The 22,056-nt window shown below is 42.4% G+C and overlaps 1 protein-coding gene across 1 annotated transcript in view; it reads right to left on the reverse strand.

The window, feature by feature from the left end:
* MTMR12 (myotubularin related protein 12) overlaps window positions 1-14,639 on the reverse strand; it is a 98,203-nt gene extending 83,564 nt beyond the window's left edge. The window contains exon 1 of the mRNA XM_037799171.1: window positions 14,399-14,639. Coding sequence (XP_037655099.1) covers window positions 14,399-14,479 — 81 coding nt within the window. The 5' untranslated portion in view covers window positions 14,480-14,639. The remainder of the gene's footprint in view (window positions 1-14,398) is intronic.
* Window positions 14,640-22,056: the final 7,417 nt, after the last annotated feature.

Raw genomic sequence — 22,056 nt, forward strand, 5'->3', positions numbered from 1 at the left:
GATTTGATTGTAATTCTTTGACTGAGTGTTTCCATGGAGATGGGACCCACCCAACTGTAGGTGGTAACTCTGGCTGGATGATTTCCATGGAGGTGTGGCCCCACCCATTCAGCATGGGCCTTGATGAGTTTACTGGAGCAAGCTTGCTACAGCCAAGAGTGGCAATTTGAAGAAAGCACAGAAGCAGAGAGAGTAGCTGCAGATGAGAGACAGTTTGAAGATGGCCGTTGAAAGCAGACTCTTGCTCCAGAGAAGCTAAGAGAGGACAAACACCCCAAGAGAAACTGAGAGTGACATTTTGAAGAGGGGCTGCGGCCTAGAGAGGAACATCCTGGGAGAAAGCCATTTTGAAACCAGAACTTGCAGCAGACGTCAGCCACGTGCCTTCCCAGCTAACAGATTTTCCGGACCATCCTCCAGTGAAGGTATCCGATTATTGATGTGTTTACCTTGGACACTTTATGGCCTTAAGACTGTAACTGCGTAAGCAAATAAACCCCCTTATAAAAGCCAATCCATTTCTGGTGTTTTGCATTCCAGCAGCATTAGCAAACTAGAACAGCTTGGTACAAATTCTTTATGCTAATAGCTATTATACAACTATAAAATAAAAACAAATTTACAAATTTAATATAAACAAAACTACAAGAGAAAAAAATGAAAATAATCAACATTAATTTAATATGATGATGTTTTACAAAAACTAAAATACTTCTTTCAATGTGATATGGTACTGACAGCTACCATTCAAGTTCTTTTGACTTCAATGTGCCAACGTCGCCATGTGCTTTGGGATCATCCAATTTGCCTGTCATTGTTCTTTATTTTAACCACTAAAAATGTACATTAGTATACTCCCTAGGATGGCATTTATGTACTGTTGACATTAAAGCCATCTTTTACATATTATCTGGCTTTCGTCTTTTCTCATTTACCCAAGACAATTAAGGTGCTATGACTTGGTGACAACTCTGTCAAAACACAAATACTACACACAAGTACTAAAGACATCCACTATGGGAATCATTCTTAACTACTTCCTGACTCTCACAGCTTGTCTGCTCTACCTTCTTGACGGCTCCAAATAAATCCACTTTTATCCAACTCGGCTGCTACTGACTTACTTCAGAATACCATCACCCTCACCTCACATACTCCCGTAATTATCAGTTACATTGCTTCTAATTTTGCTGTTGAATCCACTGTGCCCACCCAATTCACTGTCCCCAAGTCCTGCCCATCCAATTCACAGTCCAATCACTGTCCACACAGTTCAAGTCCTCTGGAATGTTTTCTCTGATCCAATCTCCCTCCGCCAGAATGGTGAGTCTCTGGACTCCCCAAATACACCATATATGCCTCTATTACAGCCCTTTTTGTTCTATATTACAGTAATCTCTTACCTTGTCTGCAACAAATTATGCAAACTGAGAGCTGGGGCTGCTCCTTCATGTATTTTTAGGCTCAGCTCCTAGCATGTAATTCCTAACATACAATAAATGCTCAATAGACTGAAAAGAGTGGATAAATGGAAATATCATACAAAGAAATAAATAATTCTTGATCCTGTTATTCTTTCATCCTAGGCCCAGGACCTGACAAATTAAAGAAATAGCTCTAGTAAAAATTCCTACCTAAGTATATGATAAGTGTCAGGTATTACTGAATGACCATCACACTCCTCTTCCCTTAACTGGCTTTCTGAAATACACTTTAGTCTTCTCTGTAGGTTAGGGACATTTTTAAAGCCACATTTTAAATCTGAAGCCTTATCATTGAGGATGAAGACTAGACACTAAGTGAGACTCACTAACCAGTTTTAGGGGTTAGAAATCAAATTAGGATGTGTTTTTCCTGGAGCTGATCCTCAAATGATCCCCAAGGCTGCTGAGTCCTACACCTCCTTGCCTGAGAGCTTCAGTCCCTTCAGAGCCAGCCCAACTACTGGGCTCATTCCCCAGGCCTCCCAACTTGGAAAGCAGTTGACAGCTTTGCTTCTGACCATGGCTCTCTTTAACTAAGTATACACTGTGTTTGGCAGTTAAAAGGAACAAATATCTCTAAAAATAAGCCAAGGGAACAGCATCTGAAACCAGGGAAGCAGACATGCAGTAATAAGCTACCTGGCTATCTCTGTCTGGTCTTAAGGTAACAGACTACATGCGTAGAGCATGTATAGGGTACATGCTTAGAGTAACTGGTCTTTAAGGACCCTGCTATTTACTCATTATGCAAATCAGTTTGTAGTCATAAGTGTTCATTTCACAAAGCTAGCTGGGTCCTCTAGAAAGAATTTCAATCTATCTATAAACTACAAAAACACACAGCTAACTTCTTAAACACAAAATATAATTTGTTGGAGGTTTTACTATGGTTCACTTTATCAGGTCCATTTCACGTGTTGTATCTCATTTATCTTGACAACAATCCTGTAAGGTATTTTCATCCCCATTTCACAGACAAGGCCACCGAAGCTCAGAGTTTAAATAACGTGCCCGGGTTCACACAGCTAAATAGGTGGGGAGGCCAGAACTTCTTCTTAGTAGTTCTGATATCAAGCTTAGTACTTTTGTTTCCTAAACTTTTTTTCATAACTTTACTAAGATATAATTCACAGACCATGCACTCCACCCATTTAAAGTGTACAATTCAATGGCGTTTAGTATAATTACAGACTTGTACAACTGTCACCACAATCACTTTTGGAACATTTCCATCACCCCTGAAAGAAACCCTGTATCTTCTAGTGATCAACCCCCAGTCCCCTATCACCTTCAGTCCTAGGAAACCACTAATCTTAAACTTTTTCCCTATTACAAAAATAATAGCATCATGCATCCTTTCAACCATAACAAGTCTCCAGGACAGGAAAGTAGGCAACATCCTTTGACAATACACTGCCCTAACAACTAAGCAATAGCTACTTACTAATGTGTCCATTCTAAATCCTTTCTACCACATTCAGACCTACTGTTTTTACATCAGACTTCTTTTAAAGGAGGAAAGCAGCTGCTAAGACACAAACTAAATCCCCTACTCTGTTATGACAGCTCATTCTTTATTGAACAATAGTGAAAGCACTACTCATTCATGCTTCTTAACAAGGATCACTCTTACCAGGCATTTACCAGACCATTAAACACTCCAAGCACCTTATCAAAAAACTCCCTAGTAAGAAACTCAAGCTGAAGAAATAGTAAGAGCCAAATACCAGTGGTAAGCCTTACGAACCTATAGTTATGACCCCACCAAACAATTAACTGGCTTGGCTCTCATATTCTCACGTATAAGCCACACCCAACAAGGAGGGTCTGCTCATTTATGGAGTAAGGAGCACCGCAGAATGACTTCTATGTGTCCCCGAGCTTGCAGTCACAGTGCTTTGCATCCTCCAGGTCTAGACAGCCCTCTCTGAAGCTACCTTGAGAGCCACAAGACCCTGCTGAGTGGTCAGCACTATGCAAGGTGGGTTGCCCATGACGTCAAGCAGCTTACAATTCTGTTGGACAAACAAGACTCACAGACACATAGCAATTATATACAAAGGAGTATAAAACAAATGCTCAATTGCCTCACCAAGAACCCAGAGCTACAGACAACCTATACTGTGGTCAAAAAGAAGAGGAGAATGCCAATTATGAGGAAAGACTTATGAAGGCCAAGATGCCAAGGGCCTTCAGAGAGTGCCTAGTAAGGTGCTTTTCAAACTGTGTTCCTCACACCCTTTCTCTTCTTTTCTTTCTCTCTCTCTATTTTCAGGTTCTCCCTATGATTTCATTTGAAATAGCAGTTCTGAACGGGGGGTGGGAGAAAATATCACAGTTACCTGAAAATTCTGGGGAAAAAAAAAAACACAGATTCTTACTGCAGGTGCCCCCTCCTCAGCCCACACCCTTCCCTACTCCTAGTGCATATCTGAATCTCTAAAGAAAGACTTGGGACAGCATATTTTGAAAAAGATTCCCAAAGAACCACTGCTTTAAAAAAAAAAAAAAAGTTCCTTGGATAAAACAAGTTTGAAAACAGTCACTAATCCAACTGTTTTTATAAATGAAATGAGGACCAAAGAGGTAAAGAGGCTCACTCAAGATCACACAGAAAAGCAAATAGCCAGAACCTGGGCCTCTCAATTCCAAGCTAATGCTTTTTCAACAAAACAAGGAGCAGGTAGGATTTGGGGTGAGTCTAATGAAAAGAGGCCACTACAAGCCCCACCAAGGACACCTTGGGGACTGTGACTAGTGTGGAATATGTGACTGGGGAAAGAGGGATGCTGCTGGCAGAAGCTGAGAAGACTGCTGCATTAAAGAAGAGGAAAGGCAACCTGAATTGGGGGTATCAGGCCTGGACATAATACACTGCCCAAACCTCAAGTCCTCCTAGAAGCCTTGACTAATTTGTTGTTACAGGAGGGCAGAAAGGAAATCCATGAAACAACTCACAGAAAAGAGAAAACTGCAGGAAGGGGGCCCTCTGGGTAGACAGTAAAGGTACCCATTGTGGGTATGGCATAGTCCTACAAGAGGAACAGCACCCCTTGCTCCAGACACAGCCCTCAGGAAGTACAAGGGAAGAACAATGCTGCAAGGGAACGTAGGTCAAGTCTCTGCCACCATCAAGACCCACAATGGTGACCCAAAGATGAATGCACACACACACACACACACACACACACACAGCTTCTGGGGTAGTGAAGAGTAATAGTGACCACAACCACTAATATTTAGTAAGTGTTTACTACATGCCAGGTACTATGTTAACAGCTTTCCATGAATCACCTCATTTAAGAATAACAACAACCTTATGGGCTAGGTACTGTTATTATTATCCCCATTTCACAGATCTAAAACTGAGGCTCAGAAAAGTTAAATATCCAGTCCAAATTCACACATCTAGCAAGCAGCAGAGCTCTGTATGGTAGCAAAGTCATGCTCTCAGCCACCACCCTTATACTGAAGGTAAAGAGGGCAGCACTGGGATGCGTACAAGTGCCAGAAGAAAGGTGTCAGCTGGCAGTTATGGGGCTGTACTAGTCTTATATATATAATTTAAGCCAACTGATGTGACTGACGACAGCTACAGAAACATACGGCATTGCCTTCTAGCCTCCCCACTCAACCACCTCCTCCAGAACTGCTAGAGAAATGCTAGATGAGCTGGAGTGGAGTTAAAAGCCTTGAAGTAAGATGAAGGCAAGTGGAACCAGGGGACAAATGAGAAGGTGCCTACAAGCTCTCCAATGGCTGGACTGACCTAATGATAAAGCTGCATGTCAGAGAAAAGAGGAAATTCTTAAAGAATTTTGGAAATAATCTTGTATGCCTTAGTGGTGTCTCTTGGATTCTATTTTTCAGGACTTCTCTCTCACTCTCACCCACCCACCCATGCACACACCTTATACAAGGGACAAGAGCAGAGTTTCTGACCACTCAGTCCCAACATGCCCATGAGCCTTTGATGCCCACTGTTGCCTGTCTGCTACATTCTCCCCCTCTCCTCTCCACACCAAATCCCACTTAAATGCTGACTTTTCAAAGTCCCACACAGCCTTCAAATGAGCCCAGATGCTGCCCAGGTTCTCCAGCGGGCCTTTCTCTGTGCTCCAAGAGCATTCTTTGCACTTCCCTCTCATAAACAGACAGCACCTTTAATAGAACCATCTGTTTATTTGCCATCTCCCCAAACAGAAAGAGAACCTCCCAAGTCCACGGACCATCTTCTTGACACAGCAGATGCTCACAGGTCATCAGCAGACAGTGGCCATATTACAACAAGAAGCAGAAAGTTGCTGCTTCTCTTCTCTAGAGAGCAGAGCAGCAAAGAGTTAGTTGAGGCAAGTGAAATGGAAACAAAGCACAGCTAAGCTGAGTAAACTGGGGGAGGGGACAGTCGGACTACAGGTAGGCAGGCAGGTATGGAGTGAGAGAAAGAGGGGCAATCAGACCGTATTTGAGGTAAAAAGAAAAGGTACGAAGTATAAACATGTAGCCCAGCCCAGGGGCCTCTGGGAGAAAAAATTAAGGTACTTCCCGATGCCAAGCAATTCATCCCCGGGATCAGAGCCCTGGCTCTCTTCTTTCACCACAGACTGACTAGGCTCAGTGGTGTGCGTGGACAGGAGGCACATGTTCACTGAAGACCAAGAGGTGAGTGAGCGGAAGGGAATCATTACTTCTCCCCAGCACGGGGCACCTTGCAAAGTTGTTCTCAAGGGAGTAAAGCAAAACAGGAATTCAATTTTATGCCTCGAGAAAAGGTAAGAACACAGTGAAGATTTCTGTCCCGAAAAACTGGGCTCATTCCCTTCAAGGCATTTTCGGGTATTTTAAAATTGTCTTAATAAAACAAAAAACCCCTGGCAGCTGAGGACCATATTGTCTAAAACAGGGGTTGGCAATCTATCACATGGGAAAAGGCAGGCTTCAAAATGGTTTACCAGTCGTGGCTAGAGCTTCCCTTGCCCTGATGCATACAAGAGACCTTCCTCTTTCTTTCAGCCCCCTCCCTTCCCGCAAGGCAAACAACCTCTGAAAGGCTGCCCACCAGCCTGGTCTACAAGAAATCATGCAGGACAGGGGCACAAAATGAAAAAGCAACGACAATACTATTCTAGAAAATGCATTTAAATATGAAATCAAAACTGCATGGGTTTTGCAACTGCCTTTGAAATAGATAAACAGTTATTACTCTCAAAGGTAATTTGATTTTACTCACTCATATCTTAAGTGAATCATTGACTGGATGTGATAAATGGATAAAATTTAGTCTTTAATAAAAAGACCCCTGAGAAATGAGGAAAGAAAGAAGAGGAAAAATAAGTCCACAGCATGAAACTAGCAAAATGTCAAAGGCCAAATGTTAATAATGAAAAAAGACAACTACTAAGTGTTCTCATTAGGTTGGAATTTTAATATAATCAAATCATTCTCAAATGTATAAAGGAACAAAGAAAAGTGGAAAAGAAACTTTAAGAGACAGTGAAAAATATTCTAAGAGTTACTACACAGTGAATTTTCCTGGCCCTATACCATGACAACAACCACCAAAAAAAAACCCCAAAAAACGTCTCCACTTTTATTAGTATTTAACTGAGAGCGACTCCTGTACTCTTCAGATTAATGATCAGGCACACTCTGGAAGCACCCAAGTGGCTCTGACCAACAAATTCTTGCTAAATCTAAATAAAAATAACGATAGCCCACATCTGTTGAAGGTTATATATGCCAAGTACCCTGCTAAGTACTTGCACAATCACATTTAATACTCATAAATGTGTATATATACCATCACATAAGACAGGGATGATTATTATTACTATTTTTCATTCCCATTTTAAGGTAGATAAAACCGAGGCTTAGAGGAAGTAGCGTTACTCAGAGCTGCCCTCCTTAGCTCTGTGATGCATGAGGTATGCAGAGGGGAATAAACCAGGGGTAAGGCACTGCAGTCTTCCCATGTCTCCCACAGCTTTAATCCCTCCTAGAGTCCCCTCCATGTTTACCTCTCTCTGATTTCTCCCAAATCTATGTAAGATTAGAGGTTAAAGAATTATTCCAGTTCAACTCAACCTCACACCCTATCTCAAGAGGTTTACTTAAAATGATTCATTCTGAAGATTTTGAAGACATTTTTATATGGGTCCCATCCAGTATAAAAACTGCTTCAGTAAGAGAAAACACTCAGGGTGCTGGAGTCAGACCACTTTGCTTTATCAATGTTGCTGAGCATGGGTTTGATCAAAATTCCATCTACCCTGATGTCTACCTCTGTTAATTGTTGAATCTCACATAATTGACTCAAATCTTTCGGCTGGCTACCATGGGTTAACCCTGACAAAGCCAAGGTCTGGGCTTTGGCCCTTCTGAACCCACATGTTTTCTTGCAAAAAGGCTGCAAACCCGCTGCCTTCCTGGTCACTTAGAACACACCAGAAGTCACAGGGTAACCTGATGAGAAACTGAGGATGGTTTCCTGCTGAAAAAAACAAGTAAAATACATGGTCTCCCACATTGGATCAGCAGTATCATCCTCAAACATGACAACCACACACAAATTATACATTTTTACACATATTATGATTGCAACCCTAAGAGATAAACGCACATGAATAAAGTCTAGAAGAACATTTTCAAAAATGAAAATAATTTGCTTTAGTTAGGGTAGCATAATTAAGGAAATTTTTTCCTTACTTCCAAACTCGGCAATTTTACGACAGTCTTTATCATTAAATAAAAGTCTACATTTTTTTAGTGATTTAAAAAAAAAATTGGTCCCTAAAAATCTATTTATCTCTAAAACACACTGTCACACAAGATAGTTTAATGTGGAAGTATTCCAAGAACATCCTGCATCCTGTTGAGGATGTTCAGAGAAGGATCTAGACCTTTACACTTCTAAGTACAGTTCCACAGCCTAAAATTCTGATTTTAACACTGGAGACAGAGTAGGGTGCAGAAGAGCATCTGGCTCTAAGATGGTAGCTGTCTATGTGGCAGCTGTTTCATCAGGCCGCAGGAAGTGTTCCTCAACTTAGCCTCATGACACCTCCTGATCTCCATCTGCAGAAGTTGTGTGGTGTTGGAAACGACCCAGGGAGATGCCGCAGGAAGCACATGCAGGAGGGAAAAAGCGGAAGCTTTGGACAGATCATCAGGCTAAAGTCACAGTTAAGAAAGTGGTCATTTTAGGAAGAACTTTTAATATCCTTTGAGGGTCTGTTAAATCACTATCAATGCACTCACTCAGTTTTATCTTTCAGAATCTTAAATCTACCAGAGTGTTCCTATGTCAGACAAAGTCCTAAAACCCAGAGACAGCAGCCTCTTTAAGATCAACAATCAGATGCAGCCCCCTTCCCATACTGTTGACATCCCCTTTCAATATGAACAAGTTAGGGTGCTCACTGCCTAGACACCCCTGAAGGCAGAGAAAGAGATTAAGTGAGAGTAAGGGGTAGCAACAAACAAGGTAAGATTCAACAAAGGTCTATGACTACTGAAACTTTATATAATTATATATATATTTTTGGATGCTGGGATGTTGGAATGGCTGGAAGGAGGTAGATGACACGGTGGAACTGTAACCTATAGCATCCTTTGGGATTTGCCCTATAGCTGCTAGTTGGATTGTGTTCTGAAAGTCTTCACCTTTATGTATATGCCCTATATTGCATAATAAGGAAAGAACTGAAACTGTGGAACTGTAACCCGTAACAATTTTTGAAATTACCTATATGGCTGCTTGTTGAGCTGTACATGGACAGATGACACCTTTCTTTATGTATGTTATAATTTACAATAATGGAAATGGCTGAAGTTGAAATTTGCTCTCTAATTACTTGTGAAATTGTACTTTGAAAGTCATCACTGTTTTATATATATATATATGCTAAAGTTCACAATTTTAAAACAAAGCCATAAAAAAAATCACTATCAATGGTCTCCAAGGACAAGGAGAAAATTCTGCCATAAAAAAAAAAAGTGCAGAATGGAGAAGTTATAGACTCTAGACTTGGCTTTTAAAGGTACTCGTATTGCTAGGACTGGGGCAGGAGATCTGTTTTGGGATAAGCTGATCTCTTTCTTTCATCTATCCACCATTCATCAAAGTTAATGGTCCAACAAAGTAGTGTTCCACCAAAACATAAACTCAGTAATTCATCTGTTTTGTAGACTGATGTATCTCCCACACCTAGAAGAGTGTGTGGTACATAGCAGGTGCTGAGGAAATACCTGCCGAAAGAATGAATGTATATTTGGAAAGCAATGCCTCTGGAGACTAAAACATCAGCAGTCATGTGGTTGGTAAACTAACAAAAGCCAAGAAACAGTCTGCTAATAGAGAACACAAATGAAAACAGCACTCCCATGTACAAACACCAATCATCATTATAAGCATGGTTCACTAACAATAGTCCTTGTGTTCATAAATATGGGATAAAAGACCAAGTGCCAGAGTCATACTGTACTGATTTAAATCCTGGCACCAACTCCTACTAACTGTGACCTTGGACAACTACTTAACTTCTCTGAGTCTCAGTTTCCATATCTAAAAAACAACAACAAAAAAAGGGGAGCAATAATAGTATCTACCCCATTAGACTGTTCAAAGGATCAGATAATTATTACCATAGTTCCTGTCACAAAAACATATCTAATCAGTGTTAGTAATTATTAATTTTTTATTATTTATATTTCCAGTCATATTTCTAGGAAGAACATAGGATCATTAGTTCACATCTCCCCACAAAAAGAAGTGGCCTTAAATGAGGACTAGGCAATTGAATGCACTCTTTTGCCTGAGGGATAAAGGAAAAAAAGAAAAGAAAAACCACATTGGCCCTTAAGCACATATTTTTTGACCCTTCTCAATCTTTATCTGTCTTCTAGCCTTTTCTTCCCAAGTCAACATAAAACCTTACTTGAGTTCCTGTGGGCATGGCTTAGCCACTCCTGGTGGCTCTTAGGTAACAGTTCTTATCTCTGTTCTGTAATAACTATGTGCCCCTGAGAAGGCTATTTAAACCTTATAGGGCCTCAGTTTCCATATATGTATTATACAAGAAAAGGACATTGGTATAGTAGATTATCTTTCAATTAGCTTCCAAATCTAAAAATCCAGAAAGAAGTAATTGATAACTAGTAGTAAATTCCAGTCAACTACTGACCTAGACTCTGCTATAAGAAAATACATTTTAACCATATTTATAATACAACACAAAAACTGGTAAGTATGACACCATAAAAGCTAAACTTTTCCTGGCATAAACTTCAAAGAACAGGAGAAACTCTGAACTTTAATTCAACTGTCTTATCACAATGCAATGGGCTGGTAGTAAACCAGAACTTTCTCTTAGGACCACCTAATGGTCCTTTTTACAAGCTTCAAGGTACAGTCATTCTACCATCTAGCAAAAAAAAAAAAAAAGGTACAGTTATTAAGCATTTTTAATCTTTATAAATTACCATGCTAGTGCATACAACTTCAAGGTAACTGGGGGAGGAACTGAAAGTCTTGAAGAATCAGAATTACCATTCAGCACCACAAAGAATCTTTAAAAATCATACTAATTTCTTTGGCTCTTTGAGCTACCTAACCTCTCCCCATCACATCATTTACAACTTCTGTTGAGCAACAAGGATCTAATTTAAAATGATCTTGTAAGTTAGCAATTGACATGGATAGCTGTTTACAGTATATATATTTTCGGTGAAAAAGGCAGATTACAAAATAATATGATCAGCAATATTAATCCCATTTTGGTAAGCAAACATATAAACATGTGTGTGGGTGTACACACCCACACACCCAAAATATCTGATAGGATACATTCCAAGTTATTAATAATTTTATAATTAAAAAATTTTTAGCATTATCTGTATTTTCTTATTTTTTTACAATGAACACTTACAGATTCTGAAATAATATTTCAAACAGTTGTTTTATTTAACAAGAAAGATGGATCTAGCACCCAAATTTTAACTAAATGCCACCCTGAAGCAGAGCTCAGCAGCCAGCAGTTCCGCAGCCCAGTGGCACCAATGTCCTTAGCCTGCAGCTAAGCTGGGCTGGGGATGCCAAGATGCTTTTATGTACCAGCCATCAGGTATGACCAAGATGGTCCCAGATCTCTCCTTTCCTTTTCACCTCAGCTTCTGGAGCCATCAGCTTCCCACCTAACCGCTTTACCGATTTGTAACTCTCTGAGAAGAGTTTACAAAGCATGACCAAATGTTCTAAATTATGAATGGTTCAGAGTTTTAACTTTCACATTCACTGACTTAGGAAAATCAATGACAAAAGAGCCCAAGTTACGCTGGCAGAGGTCCAATTTTACAAGTTAGAATTAACTAGTACTCCTCATTTTAGCCTTCCCAATGCCAATCCTTTCTAATCACAAGGGAAAAAAAAAAGCCCATAATGTTTAAAGGCATCATTTTCAAATCCTTTATTCAGTATAGCACTTCTGTTTTTAACACAAAGCAATGACTCTAGGTAGACTCTTTGGCATACTGAAGGCAACTGCGGTTGAACCTTCTGGGTTCACTGCCAGGGCCAGGTATCATCGTAAGGCTCAGAGGTTGTTCTGGCATCTCAGTGATCTACCAGCATCTGAGTAACTGTGATTTCAAAGCAGAAGTGTACAAAAGCAAAGTGTGGGTACCAAGAAATAAGTGATAGCAAGACACACTCTGAAGGCAGAAAAGATAAAGGCAATATGAGAGCAGAGGCAGTAGAATGAAGGTCTTCAGTAAAATATTTTAAGGAGTTTTAAGGAGTTCCTTCTACTGGGTGGGCCAAGAGAGGGCTACCAGAGCAGTGCTCTGAGAGGCATGTAAGTCTCAATGCTGCATTTCTGATAAGGTGATAAAGAAAAAAAGATACAACCCTATTGTTAGCAAAAGCTATATACATAAAAATAATTTGCTTTCTCATCCCCTCCTACCCTTATCTTTTAAAAAACATCCTCAATTTAGGTCAGATCCTTATGCTTTGTTACAAAGTATTTTTAGAGACAGACTACAACAAAGAATAGTGTCTACAGAGCATTAGTTTAATGCAAGAAAACAAAACTGCCAACTATAAGGATCTGAAAAATGTGACCACTTTAGGCTTAATCTTAGACTGAACCACTCTGCTTCCCTAATTACCCCTCAAAGGAAATATATCAGGCACTGTGGGCAAAGAGGGAAAACATGTCTAATTGCAACATGTGCACTTGGTAGATGAAGAATTTGGACATTCTTGAACTCTGGCCACATTTCAGAAGACTTTCCACTTGCAGTTTAATCTCACTGAAGAGGAAAGGTTAAAGATCAGTTGCACTTCAACTAGGGCTCAGTCAAAAAAAGCACAAAGAGAAACCGACCACATTACTTAAATGTGATATTATAAGAGAGGCCTGCTGAAAATTTAAAATGACCCTGACTCCACATCAAGTGTTAACAGAGGAAGTGGTTTTTACTTGAAAATTAGGGCTAAAAATAAGACTTGTTTCAAGGGTACTGGCCACTGGAGAAAATACCCACATCTTGAATTTGAAGATAAATATGCAAAGGCTTCAGGCCCCAAAAGGTCCTTACAGAGGCAGCCCCTGATCAAGACCTCTCTTCTGGAGCCTCCCTGCCTCTGCTTTACTGAAATAGGAAGACACCCAGAGACAAGGAATTTGGTAGTGCTCCTGCACATGCTGATTAAAGTGCTTGAGAGAGAAGCAGAAAAAGTCTTCAGAAATCCAGAATGAGAGAGCATGTAATTAGGCATTTGGGCAAGGAGCTATTGCTCAAGCATGGCCTACAAGTCAACCTCTCTAATCTCTAATCTCCTCTCCTATGACCCTCCTCTTGTGCACCCAGTCTCTGCCATACTGGCCCTCCACCTCCTCCAACACCCCAGACAGACTCCCACCCCCTCGCCTTGCCCTTGACTATTCCTTCTACCTGGACTACTCTTCCCTCAGATCCCTCACATCCTTCAAGTCTTTACTCAAAAGCCACCTTTGCAATAAGAAAAAAGATGCCTTATGTTTCAGTGGTACCTATCTAACACGCCATATAATTTACTTGCATATCTATTGTTTACTCTGTTTCCCCTCTCCCTCTCAACTAAGCTCCAAGACAGCAAGAATCTTTGTTTTGTTCACCGATGGATATCCCAAGTTAACAGTGATTAGCACACAGTAGGAGCTCAAAATACATTTTCTGAATGAATGAACTTCTTGACAGTATAATTCCAGGAGGAAACTATTTTAAGTGCAAGCAAGCAAAAGGGAAAGGGTGATTGAGGGTGAGGGGGTGAAATGAAAGGGAAAGAAGTGACAGAGGGGATTATCATAGGGAGAATCAGAGACTGGCCCAGGCTAGAACAGCCCCACAGTTTCTCCCCGCAACACTGAGTGGCGGGAGTCGGTGCACTGCATCCCGCCAGCGGCACCAAACAGCACTCTTAGAAGCAAGCAGCCGAGAAAGGCGAACTCTAAAATGTCACTGGGAAATTCCGAGGACAGGACAGACACATCCGGGCGGCGGGCTCTGGGCAGGCCCACACGGGGGTCCAGACCACCCAGTCAGCCCTGCCCCTTCCAGCGGAACTGAGAACCCCCGTCCTCTCCACGGTAGCCGGCTCGTCCCAGGCCGCAGCACTTTCCCGGCTCCGGCCCCCCACCCGGTGGCCAGCGAGCCGAGCCCTGCGTTCGGGCACCTGCCTGCCCGCGGCGGCGGTCTCCACCCCGGCCCGCGGTGAGGCCCCAGAGCGCCGTGGGAGACTCACCCCCCCAGCTCCCCTCCCGCAGGCCGGCAGGAAGCGCCCGCCGGCCTCCGCGCGGCGGGGAAGGAGTTCCTGGCGCCCCTCAGCCGCGGCCCCTCCGTCCCGACGCCCTACCCGCGCGGCGCCCCCTCACCTCCGGGCGCACGTATGACACGAAGGAGGGCTTGGGCGCCTTGGTGCCACCGCCACCACCGACTACCCCTTTCCCCAGCATACCGCGGCCCTGGGAAACAGCGACCCGCGGGAGTAGACAAGGCGGTGGTTTGGGCTCAGGCAACGGCAGCGGCGGCAGCCACCAGCACCAGCGGCTGGGGCTCCGCCCATCCCCAGGGCAGCCGCGACCGCGGCGCCGCCCGTATCCGGCTCCGCCGCTGATACTGCTCGCCCCGCCCAGGCTTGCGGGCCCCGCCCGCTCCGTGCGCCTGCCCACAGAGCTGGGAGCCGTAGGCCACGCCTCCTCCCTCGCGGCTGCGGGCGTGGCTGGCGGAGATCCGCCTCGGGAGACAGGCTCTAGTCCACCCTCCAGCGGCAAATCCCGCCCCCATGCGTTCTCTGATTGGCCAGAAGGCCTTTCCAGACGCGCCCCATGCCGAGCCCGTTCTTGAATGAATCTGAAGAGATGTTTCCACTGACCAATCCAGAGAGCATTTTCTTCGGTACTTCCACGTGATTGGATGGCGAGGATGTCGCCGTTGTCCAATGATCCACTGAGTTGTCAGTAAGTGGTCGAGGGCAGTGGCTGGTTGCGGTCGTTCTCTTCCCTTGGCTTGTTGCTTTGGTATCGAACGTCTAGCAGTAGTATGACGTGTGGAATCTCATTGTTTTACTTGATGAGTTTCAAATTCACGTTAGTGACATTTACGCTTTATTGTTTTTAATGGAGACAAAAACTAGACACATCCAAGGAGCTAAAGAACAGGTTTGCGTGTTTGATCGTAAAAGGCATTGTCGACTTCATCTTTCCACTGTTCACTGTGTTTTTAACAGGTAGAATATGAAAAGCCCTTAAGAGACTTCTTTTATCCACTCTCCCAAAAGACCGACAAACCCTCGTTTTCAGCCAAGATTACAAAGGAAATTCATTTAAATTCCACTTTTGGCGCCAACCATTATGTTGGACGCAGATAAATAAGACAGGAATCCAGCTCGCAAGAAATTCAGTCTGGTGGAAGAAACGAATAACAAAGATCGGCAGTTAATTTTTTCTCAGGCACGGTATTAAACATTAGTCTCACCAGTGACCTTGCGCTGTACCCTCTTAATCTCCACGAGCGGCCCACCCACTACCAAAGCCCCTTAGATAAACATAAAATGTACCGGAAAACTTATGTGCTTCCTTTTGTAAACATCGTTTCAAGAAAAGTCCGGTACCCTCGTTCCCAATCAGATTGCCATCACCTGGAGCCAGTTTCATTATCCCCATTTTTAGGTGAGAAAACTGAGGCTTCCAGATGCAAGTAATTTGCCCAGAACTCAAAACTAGGGCTGGTATTCCAACCCCGGTTTATCCGACTCCAAAACCCGAGTTCTTAACATTATAATTATACAAATTAAGAGGCAACACTAGGGAGGAGTGGTCAATAGTATCTGGGAAGGCCAAACAAGGTTTCATAAAGAAAGATACTCCTTAGGGAGGTGTTAAAGAATCAAGACTAAGAATATTGCCTTATATTTCACAGCAGTTTTTACTTTTCAGAGTGTAAGGACAAGTCATATTTTTACAGTGTGAGCTAATTTTTACTTTCTCACTTTTCAAAGTACTTTTCAATTCCCAAATCTTGCGTGAGAATCAGCATGTTATAGTGGGTAAGAAATGGGAGCTGGAGGGGGAGGTATTCTGGAACCTACCAGTGGCCAGGTCTAGCTCCTTGGACAAGCAACTAGACTAGTGGCCCAGAGCTGGCACTCAGAAGGGTTTGAGATTAAGGGCTGCACACACAGAAAGATTTGTGGTTTAATTCTCTGCAGTCACTGTCTTGAAATTCTTAATAACTTCACACAAAAATAATTTGTGTTTTCTAAGTGAAATTTGATGGGACATGCACAGGGGACCTGGAGCCTTGGCTCGTACACAGTATCACCTCCCACTGCCAGCTTGACTGCCCTAGATAGGTCCTCGGCTGCCCACACCCCGCCCCCTGGACCCCGGACCCCGGGCCTGCCCTGCCCCAGCCCCAGCCCCAGCCCCACCCTGGTTTCACCATCACCATCTACCCTCTGTGGGTGCCTGGGCACTGGCTTGAGGGAGATCAGAGTCGGGCAGAGTCTCCACCTCCACCCCTCCAGTATCTCAGGGTGAGGCAAGGCAGCAGCCAACTCAGCTGCTCGCTCGCCCACTCCCATCCAGGTACCAAATGTGGTCTGGAGCGGAGGGTGCAGTCCCTGGGGGGTCACCTATCCACTGTGGGGAGGGAAGGTTGATTTCCCTGTCCTTACCAGGATTTCACATTTTCATTTTGCGTGGTTCCGGCATATTGTGGATCCTGTGGTGACCAGGGCAGTGATTCTTTGTGGCCCTGGGCACGTTAGTTCCTCTCTTGCTGCCTCACCTTAAATTGAGGATAACAACAACAACTACCTCCTGGTGGTTAGGGGATTGCTGTGAAGATTAAATACATTGATCCAGGAGAAACACTTAGAAGATGCCCAGTAGGCAGCAAGAACTAACTAGGCCATGACTATCATTTGATTCTGGGTACAATCCGCAAAGCAGGACATAGCTCACCACATCTCAGGGACTGTAGAAAGAGAAGCAAAGTGACTTCTCCCAGTAATTAGCTGGGAGGGTTTTTCTTTATTTCTAACTTCTGTCCCAATTCTTGGTCTAGACATAATGGCTTTTAATTTCTAATCCATCACACCAAATTCTCCTCCGTTCTGACACTTCTGCATGATAATAATTACTTTATCCAGTTCTTCAGCATCCATTTGTGATCAAGTTGGTTTGCAATGTGGTGGTTCTGGAAACTTAACACTACCACTGGATTCCTACACTCCCAGAAAACTATAGGAAGAAGGGGGGATGTTTGTCAAAACTAAAAGGACAGCTAAATTTCAGAGGCAGTTTTGACTCAGCGATGATAAACTGCACTTCTTTTAAGGAGCAGTAGGAGAATGAGGACAGATAATAAGCTGAAATATATTCCATCGTGCTTTTACAGTTTTATAGCGATCAGCATATTTTTGCTTGATCTTAGGGGTGTGTGTCAATCTCCTTGGGAGAGTCTTTCACAACTGATAGAAAAATTTCAGTTCAGCTGAGGTCAAATAATTTTCTACCTATCAATAAACACAGATGGTAACCCCTGGACTTTGAAATATTTTCATTTACATACAATAGTTTAAGGTCACTCTTCTAATTTAATTCCAAGCTCTCTTTGAGAATTATAAAGAAAAAGAAGTCTTAGCACACATAAAAACACTTCCAGACCAAAGGCAGTTCCATTTCTTCCCTCAGACTGCTAAAAGCACAAATGTTTGATGCTGCTGTGAATAATTGATTGTATGCTGTGGATGACTGTAGGGTGTGTGAATATATCCCAATAAAACTGTAATAAAAAAAGTAAATGAACAATGGGGGGGAGGGGAATGGGATGTTTTGGATGTTCTTTTAATTTTAATTTTAATTTTTATTTTTTTGGAGTAATTAAAATGTTCATCAATTGATTGTGGTATGTGAATATATCTCAATAAAATTGCATTTTTTTAAAAAAAGCAATAGGCAACAGCATACTCCTGGATGCGGGAAGCATCTTACTCTGACAGAGAGTTGAAGCCTACCCATTTGCCTCTCTTTCCTCCTCTTTTGAGTCACTTGAAGTAGCCTTCTTGTGTATTTATCTTTATCTGTCAGATGCCTCGCACATAGTAGGAACAAACATTTGCACCTGAGTAAAGTGGTATTAGAAGAAAAGCAGAGAGGACAGCAATCAATTAGTAAGCCTGGAAGCAAGAATTCAAACTCAAGCATTCTGGTTAGAGCCCATACTTTTAAAATCACTTGGATAGAAATTAATATGCACATATTATAAGTATATATTATATTGAGTATATATTATATTGTGTACATAATACTATATCCAAGAACTAAAATGCATGTTATTTTATTGAATGGCCACTTGAAAACTTCCAATTTTAGCAAACGGATCCTGAATCTGCAGACTTCTCTCTTCTTTTCACTGGAAACAGAAAGTTCCTTGGCCTCTGGCTTCATCTATGAGTCTTTAAATCCTTCTCTGAAAAGGGTGAGAAATGGCCTGGATTGAGGAACACATGGATTCTTCTTAATCTTTTAGTGCCATAACACCATAATATAATGGTCTGCTGAAGAGTCTAAGTAATTGTGAACAAAGATTTTGTGGTGATTTTTTTTTTTAATATTACACAAAACACAGAAGCTAGTCAACAAGGTGGGGACTTGATGAATATATTATTTGTCATGTGTACTCTGCCTTTCTCCAAAAATAAGTTGATGTCCCGATTGGTTTATTCTTTAAATAAAAGTTTGCTGGTGATTCAGTGTAATTCATCTCTCAACCTCTCCCAGTAAGACTGGAAGTTCTCAAGAGCAAGGATGATCTCCTTTATAACTAGCAATCTTTTCTCAGCCCCTAACCAAGTACTAGACACTGTAATATTAAATCAGCCCTGGAGAAGGATGGGAGTAACAGGGATTCTCATCCTTTACTGGTGGGAGGTAAATTGATGGGGCAAAGTGGGGGATACATTTTTTAATATCTATCAAAAATTGTATCAGTAATTTCACTTCTAAAAATTTATCCTACAGATATACTAGTACATGTGTGAGATGAGGTATGTCTAAGCCTATTCATTGCAGTGATTTTTGCCAGAGCACGAGACTGGAAAAAAAATGTTTATAAACATTCTTCAGTAGGAGATGGGTTAAATAAATCATGGTACAGCCATACAAAGGGAAACTATGCATCTATACTACAAAAAAGAATGCAGAGGCTGTGAAGGATATGGCATTAAAAAGCAACATTGGGGAGGTGGGGCAAGATGGCAGACTGGTGAGCTGTAAGTTTTAGTTACTCCTCCAGGAAAGTAGGTAAAAAGCCAGGAACTGCGTGGACTGGACACCACAGAGCAATCTGTCTTTGGGCATACTTCATACAACACTCATGAAAATGTCGAACTGCTGAGATCAGCGAAATCTGTAAGTTTTTGCGGCCAGGGGACCTGCGCCCCTCCCTGCCAGGCTCAGTCCCATGGGAGGAGGGGCTGCCAGCTCCGGGAAGGAGAAGGGAGAACTGCAGTGGTACCCCTTCTCGGAAACTCCTTCTACTGATCCAAATTCCAACCGTAGATAGACTGAGACCAGACACCAGAGAATCTGAGAGCTGCGAGCCCAGCAGAGAGGAGACAGGCATAGAAAAAAAATAATAATAACACGAAAAACTCCAAAATAAAAGCAGAGGATTTTTGGAGTTCTGGTGAAAACAGAAAGGGGAAGGGCGGAGCTCAGGCCTTGAGGCGCATATGCAAATCCCGAAGAAAAGCTGATCTCTCTGCCCTGTGGACCTTTCCTTAATGGCCCTGGTTGCTTTGTCTATTAGCATTTCAATAACCCATTAGATCTCTGAGGAGGGCCGTTTTTTTTTTGTTTTTTTTTTTTTTAAATCCTTTTTTCTTTTTCAAAAACAATTACTCTAAGAAGCCCAATACAGAAAGCTTCAAAGAATTGCAATTTGGGCACGTCAAGTCAAGAGCAGAACTAAGAGAGCTCTGAGACAAAAGGCAATAATCCAGTGGCTGAGAAAATTCACTAAACACCACAACTTCCCAAGAAAAGGGGGGTGTCCGCTCACAGCCACCATCCTGGGGGACAGGAAACACTCCTGCCCATAGCCAGCCCCATAGCCCAGAACTGCCCCAGACAACTCAGTGTGACGGAAGTGCTTCAAATAACAGGCACACACCACAAAACTGGGCGTGGACATTAGCCTTCCCTGAAACCTCAGCTGATTGTCCCAGAGCTGGGAAGGTGGAGCAGTGTGAATTAACAAAGCCCCATTCAGCCATCATTTGAGCAGACTGGGAGCCTCCCTACACAGCCCAGCAGCCCAGAACTGCCCTGGGGGCACTCACCTGTGACATAGCACAGTCATCCCTCAACAGAGGACCCGGGGTGCACAGCCTGGAAGAGGGGCCCACTTGCAAGTCTCAGGAGCCATACGCCAATACCAAGGACTTGTGGGTCAGTGGCAGAGACAAACTGTGGCAGGACTGAACTGAAGGATTAGACTATTGCAGCAGCTTTAAAACTCTAGGATCATCAGGGAGATTTGATTGTTAGGGCCACCCCCCTCCCCGACTGCCCAGAAACACGCCCCACATACAGGGCAGGCAACACCAACTACACACGCAAGCTTGGTACACCAATTGGGCCCCACAAGACTCACTCCGCCACTCACCAAAAAGGCTAAGCAGGGGAGAACTGGCTTGTGGAGAACAGGTGGCTCGTGGACGCCACCTGCTGGTTAGTTAGAGAAAGTGTACTCCACAAAGCTGTAGATCTGATAAATTAGAGATAAGGACATCAATAGGTCTACAAACCCTAAAAGAACCCTATCAAGTTCAGCAAATGCCACGAGGCCAAAAACAACAGAAAATTATAAAGCATATGAAAAAACCAGACGATATGGATAACCCAAGCCCAAGCACCCAAATCAAAAGACCAGAAGAGACACAGCACCTAGAGCAGCTACTCAAAGAACTAAAGATGAACAATGAGACCATAGTATGGGATATGAAGGAAATCAAGAAGACTCTAGAAGAGCATAAAGAAGACATTGCAAGACTAAATAAAAAAATGGATGATCTTATGAAAATTAAAGAAACTGTTGACCAAATTAAAAAGATTCTGGACACTCATAGTACAAGACTAGAGGAAGTTGAACAACGAATCAGTGACCTGGAAGATGACAGAATGGAAAATGAAAGCATAAAAGAAAGAATGGGGAAAAAAAATTGAAAAAATCGAAATGGACCTCAGGGATATGATAGATAATATGAAACGTCCAAATATAAGACTCATTGGTGTCCCAGAAGGGGAAGAAAAGGGTAAAGGTCTAGGAAGAGTATTCAAAGAAATTGTTGGGGAAAACTTCCCAAATCTTCTAAACAACATAAATACACAAATCATAAATGCTCAGCGAACTCCAAATAGAATAAATCCAAATAAACCCACTCCGAGACATATACTGATCACACTGTCAAACACAGAAGAGAAGGAGCAAGTTCTGAAAGCAGCAAGAGAAAAGCAATTCACCACATACAAAGGAAACAGCATACGACTAAGTAGTGACTACTCAGCAGCCACCATGGAGGCGAGAAGGCAGTGGCACGATATATTTAAAATTCTGAGTGAGAGGAATTTCCAGCCAAGAATACTTTATCCAGCAAAGCTCTCCTTCAAATTTGAGGGAGAGCTTAAATTTTTCACAGACAAAGAAATGCTGAGAGAATTTGCTAACAAGAGACCTGCCCTACTGGAGATACTAAAGGGAGCCCTACAGACAGAGAAACAAAGAAAGGACAGAGAGACTTGGAGAAAGGTTCAGTACTAAAGAGATTCGGTATGGGTACAATAAAGGATATTAATAGAGAGAGGGAAAAATATGGCAAACATAAACCAAAGGATAAGATGGCCGATTCAAGAAATGCCTTCACAGTTTTAACGTTGAATGTAAATGGATTAAACTCCCCAATTAAAAGATATAGATTCGCAGAATGGATCAAAAAAAATGAACCATCAATATGTTGCATACA

The sequence above is a fragment of the Choloepus didactylus genome, chromosome 11 (assembly GCF_015220235.1).
Source record: "Choloepus didactylus isolate mChoDid1 chromosome 11, mChoDid1.pri, whole genome shotgun sequence".
Classification (NCBI taxonomy): domain Eukaryota; kingdom Metazoa; phylum Chordata; class Mammalia; order Pilosa; family Megalonychidae; genus Choloepus; species Choloepus didactylus.